General features: G+C 55.2%; 2 protein-coding genes and 2 long non-coding RNA genes across 4 annotated transcripts; 1 reads left to right on the forward strand and 3 right to left on the reverse strand.

The window, feature by feature from the left end:
* Positions 1-84: 84 nt before the first annotated feature.
* LGALS1 (galectin 1) lies at positions 85-3,408 on the reverse strand. The gene is made up of 4 exons (XM_082420119.1): positions 3,252-3,408; positions 1,908-1,987; positions 617-788; positions 85-284 (listed from the first exon to the last, which is right to left on the reverse strand). Exons 1-4 carry the CDS (start codon positions 3,258-3,260, stop codon positions 138-140), a joined length of 408 nt encoding a protein of 135 aa, XP_082276245.1. The 5' UTR covers positions 3,261-3,408; the 3' UTR covers positions 85-137.
* On the forward strand, positions 3,246-10,598 carry LOC309640815. The gene is made up of 2 exons (XR_014252403.1): positions 3,246-3,369; positions 9,813-10,598. It is a non-coding gene; the product is annotated as an uncharacterized lncRNA (long non-coding RNA).
* Positions 4,828-9,806, reverse strand: LOC309640816. Its single transcript, XR_014252404.1, has 3 exons — positions 9,659-9,806; positions 7,236-7,335; positions 4,828-6,076 (listed from the first exon to the last, which is right to left on the reverse strand). It is a non-coding gene; the product is annotated as an uncharacterized lncRNA (long non-coding RNA).
* A 115-nt stretch (positions 10,599-10,713) lies between the features above and the next one.
* Positions 10,714-17,292, reverse strand: PDXP (pyridoxal phosphatase). Its single transcript, XM_082420086.1, has 2 exons — positions 16,515-17,292; positions 10,714-12,056 (listed from the first exon to the last, which is right to left on the reverse strand). Exons 1-2 carry the CDS (start codon positions 17,086-17,088, stop codon positions 11,740-11,742), a joined length of 891 nt encoding a protein of 296 aa, XP_082276212.1. The 5' UTR covers positions 17,089-17,292; the 3' UTR covers positions 10,714-11,739.
* Positions 17,293-17,620: the final 328 nt, after the last annotated feature.

Here is a 17,620-nt window from a genome sequence, read left to right on the forward strand (position 1 = left end):
AGTGAATGGAGGTGAAGGAAGGGGCAGAGCCTGGGGTAGTCGGCGGAACCCTCCTCTTCCACACACACACACACAGGAGGCTGGTTCAGGGGGAGCAGAGGCGGCTGCCTTTATTGGGGGCCATGGGCCAGCTGGCTTCACTCAAAGGCCACGCACTTGATCTTGAAGTCGCCGTCGGCTGCCAGGTAGTTGATGGCCTCCAGGTTGAGGCGGTTGGGGAACTTGAAATCGTATCCACCAGGCAGCTGGATGGTTAGGTCTGCCTGGTCGAAGGAGACGCACACCTGGGGGTGGAGAGGGGCAGTGAGCGTGTGGACCCCACAGCGGAGCCTCGGCCCTGCAGCCACGGCCTGCAAGTCCTAGGACCTCCCAGAGCCCTTTCCTCACATAGCCCTGACAACAGCCCCGCTTCATGGTGAGGCCCTGAGGTTGGGAGAGGGGATGATACTCACCAAGGATCACACAACAGGTGACGGGAGAGAGGGGAGATGGGGAGGGAGGGGAGATGGGGAGAGAGGGGAGGTGGGGAGGGAGGGGAGGGAAGGGGGGCAGGGTGGACCTAGATCTCTAGCCACTCAACCCAGCTCTGCCCCAGCCCACCCAGGGCCCAGCCCACCTCCACAACACTTCCAGGCTGGAAGGGGAAGACGGACTCCCGCTGCTCAGCCCCCCAGGCCCCGTCATCCTTGCTGTTACACACGATGGTGTTGGTGTCCCCGTGCGCGTTGAAGCGGGGGTTGAAGTGCAGGCACAGGTTGTTGCCATCTTTGCCCAGGTTCAGCACGAAGCTAGGGGATAACGGGTGGGCTTGAGGCTGCCCCCGCCCGCTGCAGCCCCCTCAGACCGACCAGTCTGTGCCGCTCAGTCCACGTTAATGGACCTCACCGGGGGAACTCATGGAGCCGAGAAGCAGGAAACCTGGATTCTAGCTGTGCCCTGCCACCTCCTTGCTGTGTGACCTTGAGCAAGTCCCTGCCTCATCTGGGTCTCAGTTTCCATATCTGCACAGTGGGGGCTCCACCAGAAGTATCTCTTAAGGGCCTTGCTATGCTGACAGCCAGGACTCTTGTAGACATGAATTTGTGTCCCTGCCCGTTTGGTCAAGGTCAGAGACTCCCTCCAGATGGTGACCTCTGGGAGGGCAAGTGTCCTGTCTGTCTTGTCTATCTCTGTATCCCTGGTGCCCAGCATGATGTGTGACACACATTAGGTGCTCTGTAACCGTGGGGCGAATGAACGAATAACAATAATACATTTGCTGAGTGGAGGTAACAGCAAGGCCTCCCTCTGAGGGTTTAGAAAGAATGACATGAGCAGTGCATATGAAGCGTGCGGCTCTTTATACTGTCAGCTGGTCATCAACGTGTGAGATGACCCAGCATTTCACCTCCACACAACCTCCCCCCTCCATTAACTGATTAACAAACGAGGCTCAAGGCGGTTGGTTGACTGGTCCAAGCTCACAAGGCTGCGGAGAAACTAGGCCAGCTGGCCGAATGAATGATGAATTAAGGAAGGGCCGAAGGAGTGAAAAGTCGAGAGTGAAGAGAGCAGGATACACAGACCTCAGAGGGCGGGCAGCGAGGGTGACACCCTTTCATTCCCTCTCCCCGCCCCCCTCAGCCTCTGGTCCCGCCCACAGCAGTGGGGAGGGGAAGCCAGCCGAGGCAGATGACGAGGCCGCAGCTGGTTTAGTTTAAGGGGGCGACAACGGTGGGGGCGTCCAGACTCCGCGGAGGAAGTGACTCACCCAGAAGACGTAGCCTTAGCAGCCGCCCACATTAACCCCGCCCCGCCGGGGGGAGGAGCCGGGCCCGGCCAGCCACGCCCCTGCCAGACGCGGGGCGGGACCCTCGAGCTCCAGCCCCCGCCCCTACCGCCCGCCGCCCCCGCCGTCGTCCCCTCACCTCTTGGCGTCAGGGGGCACCTCGCCCCGCACTCTGAGGCACTCCCCAGGTTTGAGATTCAGGTTGCTGGCGACCAGACCCTGCGCAGACAAGACCCCGCCCAGCCGGGTTAGAGGAAGTAGGGTGGGAGAGTGGGGGGTCGTGCCCCCGCCCCCCTCCCCGGGAAGACCAGGCCTGCTCTGACCAGGCCGACCCGAAGGCTGAGGAACCCGGCTGCAAGTTCTAGACTCTCCTTCTTTGTGTGGTCCTGGGCAAGTCCCTACTCCCAACTGGGTCAGTTTCTTGTCTGGAACATGACTGAGGTTCTAGAAGACAGGATCTAGAAGTTTCTGCGGTTTAGCCCAGGGATTTTAGATGCAGAGTAGCCTGGGAGGTGGAGTGCTGTGCTCCATCGCCTCACTGAATAGATGGAGAGAACCAGGCTCCAAATGCGTCACACTGCGAGTTGGGGGCAAAGGAAGGTGAGTGCGGCGTCTGCCCCTCTGCTGGAGAGGAAGAGGCCTGGGGCTGGGCCATCCGCCACCATCCCCTTCAAGCTCCTCTGTGCAGAGAGGGCCAGGGGCTGGAGAGGAGACCCCTAAGGAGCACAGCTAGACCCCTTTAAGAAGGGAGAGCAGCCCAGGGCGGGAGCCTGCAACCTGGCTGGCTCGGGGTTAACAAGAGCCAGCGCAAAGCTTAACTGGTGTGAGTGGTTCCTCCTGCCAGAAACTTGAATCCTTTCCCTAGGGGCCTGCAGAAGAGTCTTGCTGCCTTCTTGCTCCTTTATCACACCACCCACCCCCAGCTTGGAGGAATGGTTGAGCGGGAATTACCCCAGCCCCCACCTGACCAGCCTGGACAGAATCACCCGCCCACGGCTAACCCAGGCAGGCTCACTCCCGGCAGCCTGTCTCAGATCCTGGCGACTTTTACAGCTCTGGAGCAGAGGGTGACTCTGCCCTGGCCCAGTGACAGGGACAGCTGCAGGGGGGAGGGGACAGGAGGCTCTTTGGGGGGAAGGGGGAAGGGATAGTGGCCTGGGCGCCCTCAAAATGCCCCACTCCACCTCTAGTCGGCCACACCCTTCCCACTCCCACTTAAAGAGCTGCAGAATGTCAGCCCTTGGCAGAAATAACTGTGCTGTCAGACCCTGGAGGAATCCAGAAAATTCTTAAGCCAGAGAAGGCCTTGGGGAACCATGGAGCCCACTCCCATTTTACAGACACGGTCACTGAGGCCCAGAAAAGACACTTGTTCAAGGCCACACCACAAGAACTAGAACCCAGATCGTAATCTGCCCTCACTCTGACTGGCTGTCTGCCCCCACGCCATCTCTGGGCCTTGGGGTGGGGTCCCCATACTCACACAAGCCATGACTGAGGAGAGGAGGATGTTCCTGGGACTTCGGGACCAGCTGTCTGAAGACTCTACTGGAGAGATGGGCCACAGCCCGCTCCCACCCTTTTAACTGGACCAGACCCGGGTGAGTCCCGCCCCCTGGATGCTGAGCCAATTGTAACTCAGAAAGGAGATGGGGGCCACGGGAGGCGGAGTCAATGGAATTTTGAAGCCAGTTCTGGAGCAGAGCTGACCAATCAGAGTGGAGACCCCCCCCATTCCTTCTTAGCCACTCCCCCAAGGTCCAGGCTCCACCTCCCATTCTCTTACCCCTTCCCAAAATTATGCTGTGGCAAGGATTGAGGGAAGCCAGTGGAAAATAGTTTGAGGATGAGCTAGGCCCAAGAGTTGGCGGGAAGAGGGCCAGGGCCAGCTAGCTGAGCTCAGGGGGTCCCGCGTAGAAGGCGGCTGAGGAGGTGCAGTGTCCTTCAAGAATTAGATCTGGGGTTCGTGAGGCTGCTCTCTGGCAGGGGCCAGGGCGTGGCCCGCCCTGGGCGCCTCTGCAGAGGACCCAGGACCCAGGACCCATTAACCACAAAGCCCTGGCCCCGCCTGGGCCTCCCCCGGAAGCAGAGATTGCGGCTGCTGCTCGTGCTCCTCACTAGCGCTAAAGAAAGGCTGGGCCGGTGCCAGGCTTGAGGCTGCCGCCCAGGCTCAGGGCTCAGGCCTCAGGCTTCGTTCTGCCCTCCCGAGGGGTCTGCCGGGGATCCTCCAAGAGCCCCTGCCTGACAGCCTCTGGCCTGTCCGAGAGGGTCAGGCCTGGGAGGGGGCCCAGGGTGAGCCAGGCCATGAGGGGATGGGGTCCCCGGTGTGTGCACCCCCATCCACTCTCCTCACATTTCTCCCTCTGACACCCGGCGCAGCTTTACCCTTTCCCCATCTGTTTAGCAGATATTTTACTGAGTACCTACTATGTGCCTGGCCCTGAGCTAGCCTCAGAGGATTCAAAGATGAAGCCCTCAGTCCCTGTTCTCAAGTAGCCCACTGTTGGGGCAGAATCTGGCCATGAACCTAATTAAGAAGCAGCATGATGCAGGCTCTGAGGGAAGTCATGAGCGAGCACCTTGGTGGGATGGTCCAGAATGGGAAGAAGGTGGGTCTTGAAGGATGGGTGAAGAAGCAGGGACTGGCATTCCAGTGTGGGCAAAGGCTCAGAAATGAGAAGGCCCAAGTCTGGGGAACGGTGAGCATCTGGGCATGGCCGGAGTTTAGGGTGTGCTGGGGAAATATGGGGCATGAGGGTGGGAAGCCAGCGGTACCTGGCTCATGAAGGGCCTCACTGAGGGGTTTGGGCATTGTTTTATCTGAGGGCGCTGGGGAGCCGCCGAAGGTTGTGGGAAGAGAGAGTACTGAGGCCAGATTTAGGCTGCAGGGAAACTCACTGCAGCAGCAGAGTTGAAGGTGGGTCGGAGGGGTGCTCACCTCACACTCAGAAACCAGGTGGAGGGAGGAGCGTGGGGAGCACTGGGTGAGGTGGGGGGCTTGCCAAGAGAGTCGTCAACAGGACCTGCTTCACACCACTGTCCCCCTCTGAAACCACCAGCACTGAAGAGGGAAGGAGATGTGGACCAGGGGTGACTCACATCTGGAGCAAACCCGCCCTGCCCTGCACTGCCTCCCCAGACCCCACCTTCCTCCAGACGCCTGAAACCCACGCTGGCACAGGAGGAGAGGGGCTGCCCGGGGCTGAGAGGCAGGCCCAGAGAGGTTGGGTCGCACCCCTTGCGAGCCCCCCATCCCTCCTCCTAGACCAAGCCAGCTGCCACGGAAACCAACCACAGAGCTTCACTTTTTCCTCCAGGGCCTCCCCCAGACCTCAGCATTAGGGAGGGGTGGGTAGGGCCTAGCTCCACTGCCTTTCCTCTGTGCTTCCCCTCCGAGGCCCACAGACACTCTCTGCCTGGTCAAGGAGTGGGGGCATTTCAGGAGGAGTCCAGGACCAAGGCCAGAGGTGCTTCAGACGCAGTCGTTGCTGCGACTGCCATCAGGTGGGACTGGCTGGCTGTTCCCACCCAGTAGTTGGGCTCTCAGGGCCTCAGGAGCTGCTCCTCCATTCTCCCCCCCAACCTGGAAGACGGGTCCAGCACCAGGAAGTGTTTGCTGTTGGATGAGGGGCTGCTTTACTCCTCTCTGGCATCTGGCCTGTTGAGGGCTGGTAGAGAGATGGAGTGGCAGGGTGACAGGGTGTATAGGCCCCCGGAAAGGCCCCTTTGGGAGTCTGGAGACTTGGGTTCTGGTTCTAGCCCTGCCACACCCTCCCCAGGGCATCCTGGCAAGCTGCTTCTCCCTGCTTGCCTCAGTCTCCCCGTCTGTGAATTGGGGATGTGCAGCCCTGCTCTCCTGCATGAGGTTAGTACAAGGTGGAGTTCAGGTCTGTTGTACTTAATAGATGATTATTTTTTTCATAGAGTCTGAGAAGGTTTTAGCCTTCCTCTTCTCTCTTCTCCCAGGCTGAGTTCACCTTCCTGGGTCAGCACTTCAGGGAGGCCTCCCTCTCACCACCCCCCTGTCCCTCGGCAGTCCCCTCCTGCCTAGGCTGCGGTGGGGAGTCTCTCCAGAGTCCAGTGTCCCCTATAACAGGGGCCGCAGTTTTCCTGAGGCAGGGACCAGGGACAAGGTGCATTGCGTGCCCCCCGCCCCCATCTTGGGGCCTCCTATTGGTGGCGCCCACTTATCTGTCAGGCCCTGTGCCCGGCGCCTCACTTTCATACATTATCTCATTTCGTCTTCACCTCCCTCCTGAAGCAGGCCACCTGGGTGAAACTTCTGCACAGGGAAGCTGCTCTGGGGCCCTGAAATGAAGCCGATGTTGGAATCAGAGAAGAGGGGCAAGTCCTGATTTGGGGGCTACCTGGCTGTGACTCTAGCCTTGGTCCTTGTCCTCCCTGAACCTGTATCCAGGCCTGGAAGGTGGGAATGTTACCCATCTTGGAGGGTAGCAGGAGTGTAATCCTCTGGCTGCTTGGAGGATTACAGGAGTGATGTGAGAGGGGTTGCACATCAATTCTCTCTCCTGCACCCCCCAAGGCCAAGGGCACCCAACCGAGGGACTCTCCTCCCCCTCACTGGCCTGCTGCAGAGGCAGCGAACTCTCTGGAATTCCTCCATCCTACAGGCTGGTGCTATGGGCTGGACCTTGGCTTCCACCATGAGAAATGAGCTGAGCTTGTCCAGACAGGGGATCCAGGCCAGCATGGCCCTTCCCAGCCTGCCGACTCTCCTGCCCTGCCCCCGTGAAGGCTGCGCCTCCTCCAGCTGGCCGTGGTGGAGAGGGCTGCCAGGCCCACTGAGACACCATCCACACCCCCAGGCAACCTGGCTGGCCCAGCTGGGGAAAGTGTGGGTGGTCAGAGCCAGCTCCAGAGCTCCTTCATTTAATGATGCAGAGACCACCCAGAGAGCGTGGCCATGTGGCCAGGGTCACACACGGAGCTAGCGCTGCAGCCCTTTCATCTGCCGAGCCAAGGAAAGAACACTGTGGTCCGGGGATACCTGGACCTCAAAATGATCTTTTCCTCCTGCTCCATGAAGGAAGGACTAGTTGGGGGTTGCCCCCAACTTCAGATACTTCTCCAACCAGTTTGTGCTGGAGCCCACCTCCCTGCCTTTGCTTATTTCCTGGTGTTTGTCCCCCTCTGAACACAGGCCCCAGCTCGCCTTTGGGGAACCACTCCTCCTCTCATATGAGGTCTGGGTGGGGTCCAGACCCTGTCATTCATTAGCCCTCCAGGGCTCAGGCATGAGTCTTTTTTTTTTAAACTTTTGGTGGGGGGGGAGGGTGAAATAATTATAGACTCACAGGAAGCTAAGAGTTTTTTAAAAGCTTAGAAAATATTTGAGACTTGAAGAAAAAAATGTGTTGGCCCCAAAATTCTAAGACTGAAGAGTTGAAATTAATGAATGTTTACTGTGCTCAAACCTAACACTTGGTAATCATAAAAATTGTATTACCTTGAAAACAGTTTTGTGGGTTGAATTTTCTTCGAAAGTGTGCCCAGTTCTCCCTAGAGGTTGGTCCCTCCTAAATTAGATCCCCATAGCCAAATAATGTCTAAAACAAAAGCATAAAAATATTTGGAAAAATGTATAGCAAAAACTCCCCACAAATATATTTAACGGGGGCTGTGGGTACATTTTAATGTTTTCTATAATGTGCTTGGGACCTGTGTATCAGGAGAGTTTGGGGCTGCAAATAACAGAAATCTCAACGAAAACTGCTTGAAAATTAAGGAAAATTCACATACCAAGCAGTCTGGAGCTAGGAGGTTTCCATGGTAGGTTAATTCAGTGGCTCAATGAAATCAAAGATCTGGGTTCCTGCATGATCATGGATTGTGGCCATGTAGACAGTCCTTGCTCTTCTGCACAACCACAATCCACAATTCATCCTTGCTCTTAGGACAGACAAGCTAAAGGATTTGGGATGAACTGTCTTCACATCTGCAACAGACTCTCGAATGAGTCAGTTAAAAAAATGTCAAAAGATACTGGATCGGCCAAAAAGTGAACGATCTCTTTGGCCAACCCAATATATACAGAGCAATGAAGCAAATCGGACAAATATGAACAAGAGGGAATCTAGGTAAAGGGCACGTGAGTGTTCATTGTGCTGTTCTTGCACCTTTTCTGTTGGTTTGAAACGTTTCTAAATTAAAATTTGGGGAGTGTGACATAATAAGAAATGTATATTTGGTCCATGACCCTAGTTCCTGACACAGAGTTCCTAAATCCTTTGGAATTTCCTAAGTGATATGGGTGCCTGGAAGAGCATCTTTTGTTCTAACATTTTGGTCTCTGACCCCAGTTCCTGACACAGCTCCTAAATCCCTTGGAATTTCCTGGGTGATAGAATCTTCTTTTGTTCTAATGAGGTGACTCTTGGTGGGTACCTGGATGGCTTCAGGAGGGGGGCTGGTCACCAGAAAGACCAAGCAGTGATCAGAAGCTTGTAACTTTCAGCCCCGCCCCCCATCCTCCAGGGAGGGGTGAGGGACTAGAGACTAACGATCAGTCATGCCTATGTGATGAATCCCCTTCATAAGAATCCCAAAACCACACAGTTTAGAGAGCTTCTGGTTTGGTGAACACATCCACATGCTGGGAGGGTGGCACACCCTAACCCCACGGGAACAGAAGCCCCTCACTTTGTACCCTCCAGGACCTCACGCTATGTATATGTCTTCATCTAGCTGTTCATCCGTAAGCTTTATCATATCCTTTATTATATAATAAAACTGTATTCATAGTGTTTCCCGAGTTTTGTGAGCCGTTGTAACAAATGATCAGACCTGAGAGGGGAGTTGCAGGAGCCTCCGATTTATAGCCAGTTGGTCAGAGTGCCAGGTGATGACCTGACACTTGTGACTGGCATTGAGGTGGGGGAAAGTCTTGGGGGACTGAGCACTTAACCTGTGGGGTCTGCACTAACTCCAGGTAGTGTCGGAATTGAATTATTGATAGATTGTAGGATACCCAGTTGGTGTCTGCAGAAAACTGGTGAGTTGCTTGATGTAGAAAACCCACGCATTTGGTGTCAGAAGTACTGTATTCTGTGGGCAGAGGAAACAGTTTGCCCTTTCAGTTGGAGTCAGAGAAGTGGGATTTGCTACAAAGGCCCTGGCTCATGGAAACGTGTGGTTTGGGAAGAGAAAGTGTGAAACGGCGCGGGATGAGGAACCTTTGATTCCTAGGTGGTCACGTGGTCACCCATGGTATGAGCAGCAGCTGTGCTGCATTGTCTAAAGGTAAACGTGGGGGAATCCCCTGGCGGTCCAGTGGTTAGGACTCCACGCTTTCACTGCCAAGGGCCTGGATTCAATCCCTGGTTGGGGAACTAAGATCCCGCAAGCCATGCATCGCGGCCAAAAAAAAAAAAAAAAATTTTTTTTTTTTTTTGGCCACGCTGTGTGGCATGTGGGATCTTAGTTCCCCGACCAGGGATCGAACCCGTGCCCCCTCCGTTGGGAGTGTGGAGTCTTAACCACTGGACCACCAGGGAAGTCCCAAAATTATGTGCTTTCTTAACTAATTTTTTTTTAAAAAGGTTAACGTTACCAATGGAATTTAGACATGGCTCCAAGTCCTGGGGAGCTGGCTTACTGATGCATAAGGAATTGCAAAAAAAGTAAAACTTACAGTCCTGTGGTTATGCTTATCTGTAATAGCTAAGATGAAATAAAAAAGAGTGCTGGGTGGGACTTTGATCCTAGACCAAGCTCAGATTTCAGTGAGTCTGAGCTTTGCCCACTGTTTCAGAGCCACCCCCAGAGGAAAAAATTATGCCAGGGACAACAGAAAGTACCCCTAAGGCCTCTGGTCACCAAGAAAGTAGTCAACATGCAGGGGTGGGGGAGGAGGGAGGCAAAACTAGGTACCTGTTGAAACCAGGGGGTATAATGTGAAGGAGTTGTTTCATTTTGTGGATTGGTGTCATCAGCTTCCTGAAATATTAGCTGGGAGTCTAGGTGAAGGCCATGTGGTATTCATTGTGCTGTTCTTAGACTTTTTCTGTTGGTTTGCAACTTTTAGAGGTCTGGAGGAAACAACCCCAACAAACTCTTCCCATCTTTCTGAAGCAGACTCACAAGCAGAGAAATATACTGGGCCATGCTTTGCGATCACATAATGGCTGCAACCGCTTTCACACCCAAAGCCCAGAAGAGTGAGAGGATGAGAGGGATGCACCCGGAGGGTGTTGGACCACCTCACGGGGCAGCCAATAAACTCTTATGCCTTAGCTAGGTTGAGCCAAGTCTGTCACAACCAGAAGTCTCCACAAGAGCACATTTGCTCCCACTTCCTGATGCAGCCAAGCTCAGTCAAGTACTCCCTCTTTCCCAGAAGAATCATATTGAAGAGAATTTTCCAGACCTCTAAGTCCTACCCTCAGCCAGCTCACAGATGGGCACCTGCTCTGCAGAAGGCACTGGGGATGCTCGAGGCCAGCAGGGCAGACAGTCACAGCAGCAGCCCAGGTGTGAAGGTTGCCTGAAGTGGAGAGGGGTGCACAGCATCTCACCTGAGCTCCTGGAGGGTGAGGGCCAGTCTCCCACCTCAGTCTCTACAGAGAGGGGCTGCAGCCTCCCGGAGTCAGCCAACACAAGTTCAGATCCTGCCGCAGGTGATCACACGTTCTAGGTGTGTGCCCTCATGTTTAACTCAACATCACCTTTATGATGCTCATTCCCCAAGGAGTAAAGTGGGATGAGTAATGCAAGCTTGCTGGATTTTCTGAAGGACTGAAACAGATTGGTATATAAAGACTCAGTGAGGCATAAAGTGCTATTGTGCTAAGGTACCACTGCACACAGAGAATACTCTGGAACTGGGGTGAATCATTTCACGAAGCGGGTGGGCCAGTTCCAGGGAGAGCAGGCTCAGGCAGGGGCTCCTCCCCCCGCCCCACCCTGGACACAGACTTCAACCCACAGACACTCCCACTCGCACTTTATTAAGTACGGGAGGACTGGTTACAACAGGGGTGGAGGTGGCAGGGAAGGCCCAGCCCCCATCCCCACCATCACTGGCACGCAATAATAAATAGCTGGGGGTGGGCACGGGGGAGAGGTGGCACAGCAAACACTGACAGCACGGGGGGGCGGGCCACAAAAGCCCCCCTCCCAAGCTGTGACCACCGTCAACACTGGTCTGGTACCATGATCAGGGAGGGGTGGGGCTCTCAGCTACAGAAGCCCCCAGAGCCACCAAGTGGCCCCCTTTGTGGAGGAGGGGTGTCTTCAGCACTTGGACCCTTATTTATGAACAGAAATCTGGACCCCTGGCTGGTCCAGTCAGACCCAGATTGTCAGGAGGCCACTGTCTCTCAGACTTCTGGATTGTTCTATTCAGGATCCAAGAGACTAATGGGTCATTATTACCTAGGGTCCTGATTGGTCTACCCCGGACCTACGACAAGAAAGGGTCATTGTCGCTTAGGCTCCCAATTGGTCCACTCAAGACCCAAGAGCAACGAGTCACTATCACTTAGCCTTCTGATCGGTCCATTCAGGGCTCAGGACAATGATGATTCTTGGCTACCTAGACCTCTGATTGGTCAATAGGAACCCAGGGCCAGGACCCAGGAGCAGGTAGAGCCCTAGAAGCCCCAGGGAGGAGGTAGGGGATTAAGTGCTCAGGGTTGGGGTAAGTCCTCACAAGGCAGCAGGGCCCAGATTTAAACAAGTGGAGGTCACAGGGCAGGATATAAGGCCACCTGGCTGGGTCAGGCCAGGGTAAACCAGTGGCAGGGAGGGGGCAGCTTCTGGGACGGCAGAGTGCCCAGCCACTGCTGGAAGGGGGTCCGAGGGCCCTGACATCTTCCCTGGGTTCCAGCCCCACCAGGGTAGAAACTGGGGCCAGGGAGCTGGTAGCCCTTAATGCAGCTCTTGGCCCATCACCTCCATCTACAGGAACAGGGTGAGCAAGGGTTGCAGCCGCAGTTGCTGGTCAGGTGGGCTCAGTCCTCCAACCCCTCCATCATGTCCGCGATGCTCTCCACATAGTAATGGGGCACGAGGTCGTGCTGGCCGGCTGCCAGGTAGGCCTGGGCCTCCTCCAGACAGGAGACGCCTGTGAGCGTGAGCACGGTGGTCATGCCACAGCGGTGGCCGAAGAGGATGTCGGTCTCCAGGCGGTCGCCCACCATAAGTATGCGGCTGGGGTCCACGTTGAAGTGCTCTGTGATGCACTCGAACATGTAGGGGCTGGGCTTGCCCACCACCAGGGCCTGGCGGCCTGAGGCTGTCTCTACGGCGGCAGCCAGGCTCCCGGTGCCTGCAGGGACATGGAGACTCGGTCAGTGCGGGTGGCAGCGGGGAAAGCATCCAGGCCCGGAAACTGGAATTCCCATCGAGGCAGCTTGGCACGGGGGTCAAATTAGGCACTGAAATGAGTTAAAAGGCCACCTACTTCCAAGTCTTAGTGTAGGGGTTAAGGGCACAGACTCTGCAACCAGATGCCTGCATTCACACCCCATCTCCACCTTTCTTGGGCAAGCTATTTAACCTCCCTGTGCCTCAGTTTTCCCATCTCTTGTATGGGGATATCAATGGCAGTATCTCATGTGGGTATTGTAAGGCCTGAATGAGCCACTGCATGTAACCGGGCCTGGCTCAGTCAGTCCTGCGTGCGGTTCACAATTTTACCCAGGCAGCCACACGCCTTTGGGCAAGCCAACCTCTCTGAGTTTCCCTAGACTCACTGGAAAGGGGGATCCAAGTAATGCCTACCTTCAAAGAGGTGCTGTGAGCACGACAGGGGCAAATGCTTTGGAAACAGAAAAGCCCTTAACGAACAGCAGTTGTGGTCATTGCTACAAGAATGTGTGCTCCTGGCATCGGAAACTGGCACAGCCCTTTTGGAACACAGCAGGGCACAGAAATGTTCGCACCTCTGACCCAGTCAGCCTCCACTGGGAAAGTGATCACAAGGCGAGAATTCAAACTGGAGACAAACAGCTACATGCTTGAAGATGTCCGTGGCCTCAGTAACTATAACAAGCAAAATTGTGGAACGCACCCAAGTGTTTAACAATAGGAGGACTGTTTAGAAAAGGCTAATTCCCAGCCCAGTACCATCCTGTCCCACACAATGAGTCCACTGTGCCCATCTCAGGGGTACATCTTTGTGCCAGAATGTTCTACCTTCACTCTAATGATGAGCACATTCTAAAGTGCCAGGGGCTGTGTGGGAGCTCATGAACGCCCATTTTACAGATGAGAAAGCTGATGTTCAGTGTCGTTAAGTAACTTGTCCAGGGTTGCACAGCTTAATAAGTGGCAGATAAAGGATATGCATTCAGGTAGGTCTGACCCAGACACGTGCAGGGCCAGCTTGTACTGGCTTGGGAGTGCTGAATGTTTCATTTTCAGGAATTCTGAAATGAGTTGGTGGTTAAACAAAGCCACTATTAAAAGTCAACTTATATAAACTTAACAATCAAGTGAAATATGTTTAAAACAAAGGTAATAAATTCTCAAAACTCATCACTTCCTAATTATTTTACCATTATCTGTGCTCTTGAGGTTACTTGCATCCTAATGATGGAAATATTACAGAATGGTGTGTACATATCTTCCCTACCCCATGATGAGAAGTGACTTCATGTTGGTAGGCTGAAATCAGCCACAGTGGGGGGAGTACTTACATCACAGAAATTGGCAAAAGGCATAAATCAAGACTCTTCCAGTTACTAGACATCAGTACTCCACTGGTCTGACCCCAAATGCTCTGGGCCTCCTGTCTCCCTTCTCACAGGGGATGACACTCAACTTTATTAAGCCGAAGACACAGAAGGTGCACAAACAGGAAGAATCCTCAGCCCTGTGGCCCCCCGATGAGGAGGAGGAACTTCCTTAGGATCAAGGCAGAGCTGGCCCAGAGCAACCCTGTTGGGAAGGTCTCCCTGACCTCTGACCGAGAACTTGCCTGCTTGTTTTCCTGAGAACTGGATAGGGAAGAAAAGCCATTTGCCCTGTTAGTTAGAAATTCCTTCCAGGATGGGAAGGGCTCAACTGTGTCACCCCAAAGTGATTTTCTCAGCTCAAGAATGGTAGCTCTGGGGACTTCCCTGGTGGTCCAGTGGGTAAGACTCCATGCTTTCAATACAGGGGGCCTGGGTTCGATCCCTAGTCGGGGAATTAGATCCCGCATGCATGCTGCAACTAAGAGTTCGCATGCCGCAACTAAAGATCCTGCATGCTGCAACTAAGACCTGGCGCAGCCAAAATAAATAAATAAATAAATAATATTAAAAAAAAAAAATGGTAGCTCTGTCAGCATATTTCTTTCCTTTTTAAAATAAATTTATTTATTTATTTTTGGCTGTGTTGGGTTTTCGTTGCTGCACGGGGGCTTTCTCTAGTTGCAGCGAGCAGGGGCTACTCTTCATTGCTGTGTGCAGGCCTCTTGTTGCAGTGGCCTCTCCTGTTGCAGAGCACGGGCTCCAGGCGCAGTGTGGCACCCGGGTTCAGTAGTTGTGGCTCGCGGGCTCCACAGCGCAGGCTCAGCAGTTGTGGTGCACGGGCTTAGTTGCTCTGCAGCATGTGGGATTGTCCCGGACCAGGGCTTGAACCCATGTCCCCTGCATTGGCAGGCAGATTCTTAACCACTGAGCCACCAGGGAAGTCCCAGCATCTTCCTTTCCTACCAGGTCGGAGCCGATCCCTCTTGGCCCCCCATGTCCCATCTCACTCACTCAGCCAATATTACTGAGGCCCAACTATATGCCAGGCACTGTGTTAGGCACTGGGAATAGAGCAGTGAATGAAACTAGGATCCGTACCCTGGGTGAGCGAGCATCCAAGCAGGGGAGTCTACGAACTTAACTCTGTCCTCAGACCACTACATCCCACTCTTCTCAACATCCTGTCATCCAAGGCTGGCATATGTTTTGCTGGTGACGTATTCCTAAGACAACAGGCATTTCTATTTGCCAGCTCAAGTGGCTGCCAGGTGGTAAATAGGTAAACACACAATTTAGGAGACCCATAGGGACTGCAGAGGGGGAACTGGGGTGAGATTAGCATTATTTCAGATTTTATGCATATTGGGGCCTTTATTAGTGTTTTTATTCCACTTTCACAGCTGCATGATTCACTTGTGCCCAAACAGGACAGCAGTGCTGTATTTGTTAAGCTCTGTCTCCCCCTCTTGGCTGTGGGAATGACCAGCAGAGCCGGCGGGCAAAGCCAGGTGGGTGCTGAGACCCAAGGGGCACGCGTGGGCAGGGCCTGGTCTCTCCCCAGCTCCTCCACACCATCCTTCCTGAGCCCCTGGAGGAGCTTCTGAACCCACAACCTTAACCTGAGCTTTGAGGCCTCCAAAGAAACTCACTTTGCATAGCATGGCCTAGGGCATGAACTACTGCAGCTGGGAGCCCTGACCAGCGCCCTCACCTTGGATTTATGGGGAAACTGAGACTGAAGTGGTCATGCAGCAAAGCTAAGACAGGCCTAGAACTATAAGATTCTCAGCCTGGAATTGGTTCTGCCATGGCTCAAGCCCTGTTCCATTCCCTAGTGCCCTGTCCTGCAAGATGCCTCCTCCAGGAAGCTTTCCCAGATCTCCTCAGCTCTAGGACCTCCCTGCCACCCATTTTAATACTGTGTCTACTCCTCAATCGATTCCACCCTGCCCTCCTAGGATTCGGTATCAATCGAGTCAGCGGCCAGCAGGGAGTGAGCAATGGAGATCTGTCCCTGCCCTCAGCTTATTGACTGGTTGTCCACACACACACTCACTACTGTCAGCTAGCCTCTGCTACCATCTGCTCTTGTCTAACTTGAACCCTCCAAGATGTAGGAGCCTCACTTGCTCCTGCTTTCTCTGTAGATCTGAATTCCCAAATGACAGCAGTGAAGAGTGCCTTGGATGGAGAGGGTGGGGTTTAGAGGTTGGGGGTAAGGTGGTCTCAAGACCCAAGTTCAGATCCTCTTGCACTTGGGTGGCTCACTTCCCTTCTCTTAGCCTCAGTTTAACTGGGAAATGGGACAATAACTTCCATCTCCAGAATAATTCTGAAACTAAATAACAGACACCAAGGTGCTTCATAAAGCTCTGTAATAGGAGAGGTCTTGGATACAATTTACATCATCTGAGCACCTACTGTGTAGCAGGCACTCATCCTGATCACTCTCTCCTCAGCGAAACTGTCATGGTTACTATTCCCATTTTACACCCAGGGCAGAGATGCTCAAAGGTTATGTAACTTAACAAGATTACAGAGCCCTGGAGCTGGAACTGGAACTCAGGTCAAACTCCATCCACCTTCTGTGCTCCCCACACACCTGCCTTCAACCTGCCGCTAGAAACGCCTGTTTGAAACCTCCAACGGGGGGGGGAATCCTTCCAGGCTTTGTCCCCAACTCTCCGACCTCACCCCGATGGCGGGTGGGGAAAATGACAGGAGCCCTTGAGGCTGGTTCAGAAAGGCTAGGATTGGGAGTCGGGGCCCTGGATTCCGCCTCCAACTCCTTGCACCACAATGGGCCTCAGTTTCCTCATCTGTCAAACCGGGACCCCACTGCTGCCCCTCACAGGGTGACGGCTGCAAGAATTACCACATGTGGACATAAAAGCATCCTGGGCTCTTGCTGGGTGGGGACCGCCCTCACATCCCTCCTGTTCCCCACCTGTCACCTGGAGACGCCCCTTCCCCACCCCACTCCCAGGAGTGGAGGAATAAGCGCAGGCCGCCCCCTAACTCAGTTTCCCCGCCAGCCCCGCGCTCACCGGGAGTCCGGCTGCCGTCGCTGAGCGGGTGCCACGGGTCGCGGTCGGTGGCCACCAGCAGGCAGTCGGGGTCGCGCAGGTGCGCGCAGGCCTCGCTCAGCTTAGCGAAGGAGAAGTGCTCGTCGTAGCCCACCAGCACAGCGCGCACGCGCGGGGCCGAGCCCAGGTCCTCGTCGGGGTCCCCCGCCAGGCGCAGCCCCGCGGCGCGCAGCTCGGCCCGCAGCCCCTCGCCCCCCACCACGAACACCGCGCCCTGCGCGTCCGGCGGCCCGAGCAGGCGCTGGCGCAGCAAGCGCGCGGCGCACAGCGCGGAGCTGAAGAGCTGCTCGGCGCGCAGCCCCCCGAAGCCGAGGCGCGCGAAGCGGAGGGCCAGCTCGGGCCGCGCGCGCCGGCTGTTGTTGCTCACGAACAGCGCCGCCTTGCCAGCCCGCGCCAGCCGCTCCAGCAGCTCCGGGGCGCCCGGCACGGCGCGCTCGCCGTTCCACAGCACCCCGTCGCAATCGAAAAGGACCCCCTGCGCCCGGCCCAGCACGTCGCGCAGGGCCGCGCCGCGCAGCCGTTCGCAGCGCGCCATGCAGCCGGCTGGCTGCCCGCACGCTCGCGCCGCACCGCTCTCTTTCCGCGAGCACGGCGCTCTTCCGCAGCTGGCCGGTTCCCGGCACCTGCCAATCGGCGCTCCGGAAGGGCCAGGGGGCGGGGTCACGGCCTGGCCCGCAGCCAATGGGGGCTAGAGTCTCGGGGAGGCGCTGGGCGGCGAGCTAAGGGAACCTGGAGAAAAGGGCGGAATCGCAGCCGCCACCGAGGGAAAAGGGCCAATGACGGCCTAGCCTGGTCCTTCGTCACTCCCCTTAGTTCCACTGGGCCAGTAGTCACTGAGCTTAAGCCCTAACTAGCCTCTTGCAGGGATGGGAGGATGAGAGACTGACGCTCCTTTTGACCAATAAGGAGTTAAAAGTAGAAAATATGGCCCGCTCCGCGTTCCCCAGCCAATCAGAAGCTTAAGACAGCTGGTTGCTAGGAGGAAAACAGATGCTAAAGGAGATGTTATCTTTGGGTCAAATCTCATTGCCCTCTGAACCGTGATCACACCAGTTCCGAGCGAAGTC

This window comes from Balaenoptera physalus (assembly GCF_965194825.1).
Source record: "Balaenoptera physalus genome assembly, chromosome: 13".
NCBI lineage: Eukaryota > Metazoa > Chordata > Mammalia > Artiodactyla > Balaenopteridae > Balaenoptera > Balaenoptera physalus.

Coding starts and splice junctions, on each gene's coding strand:
- PDXP (XM_082420086.1), bottom strand. CDS start 17,088: ATGGCGCGCTGCGAACGGCTGCGCGGCGCGGCCCTGCGCGACGTGCTG. Junction 12,057..16,514: donor CGACGGCAGCCGGACTCCCG/GTGAGCGCGGGG, acceptor ATGTCCCTGCAG/GCACCGGGAGCCTGGCTGCC.
- LGALS1 (XM_082420119.1), bottom strand. Junction 789..1,907: donor GTGCCCCCTGACGCCAAGAG/GTGAGGGGACGA, acceptor GTTATCCCCTAG/CTTCGTGCTGAACCTGGGCA. Junction 285..616: donor AGCCTGGAAGTGTTGTGGAG/GTGGGCTGGGCC, acceptor CTCCACCCCCAG/GTGTGCGTCTCCTTCGACCA.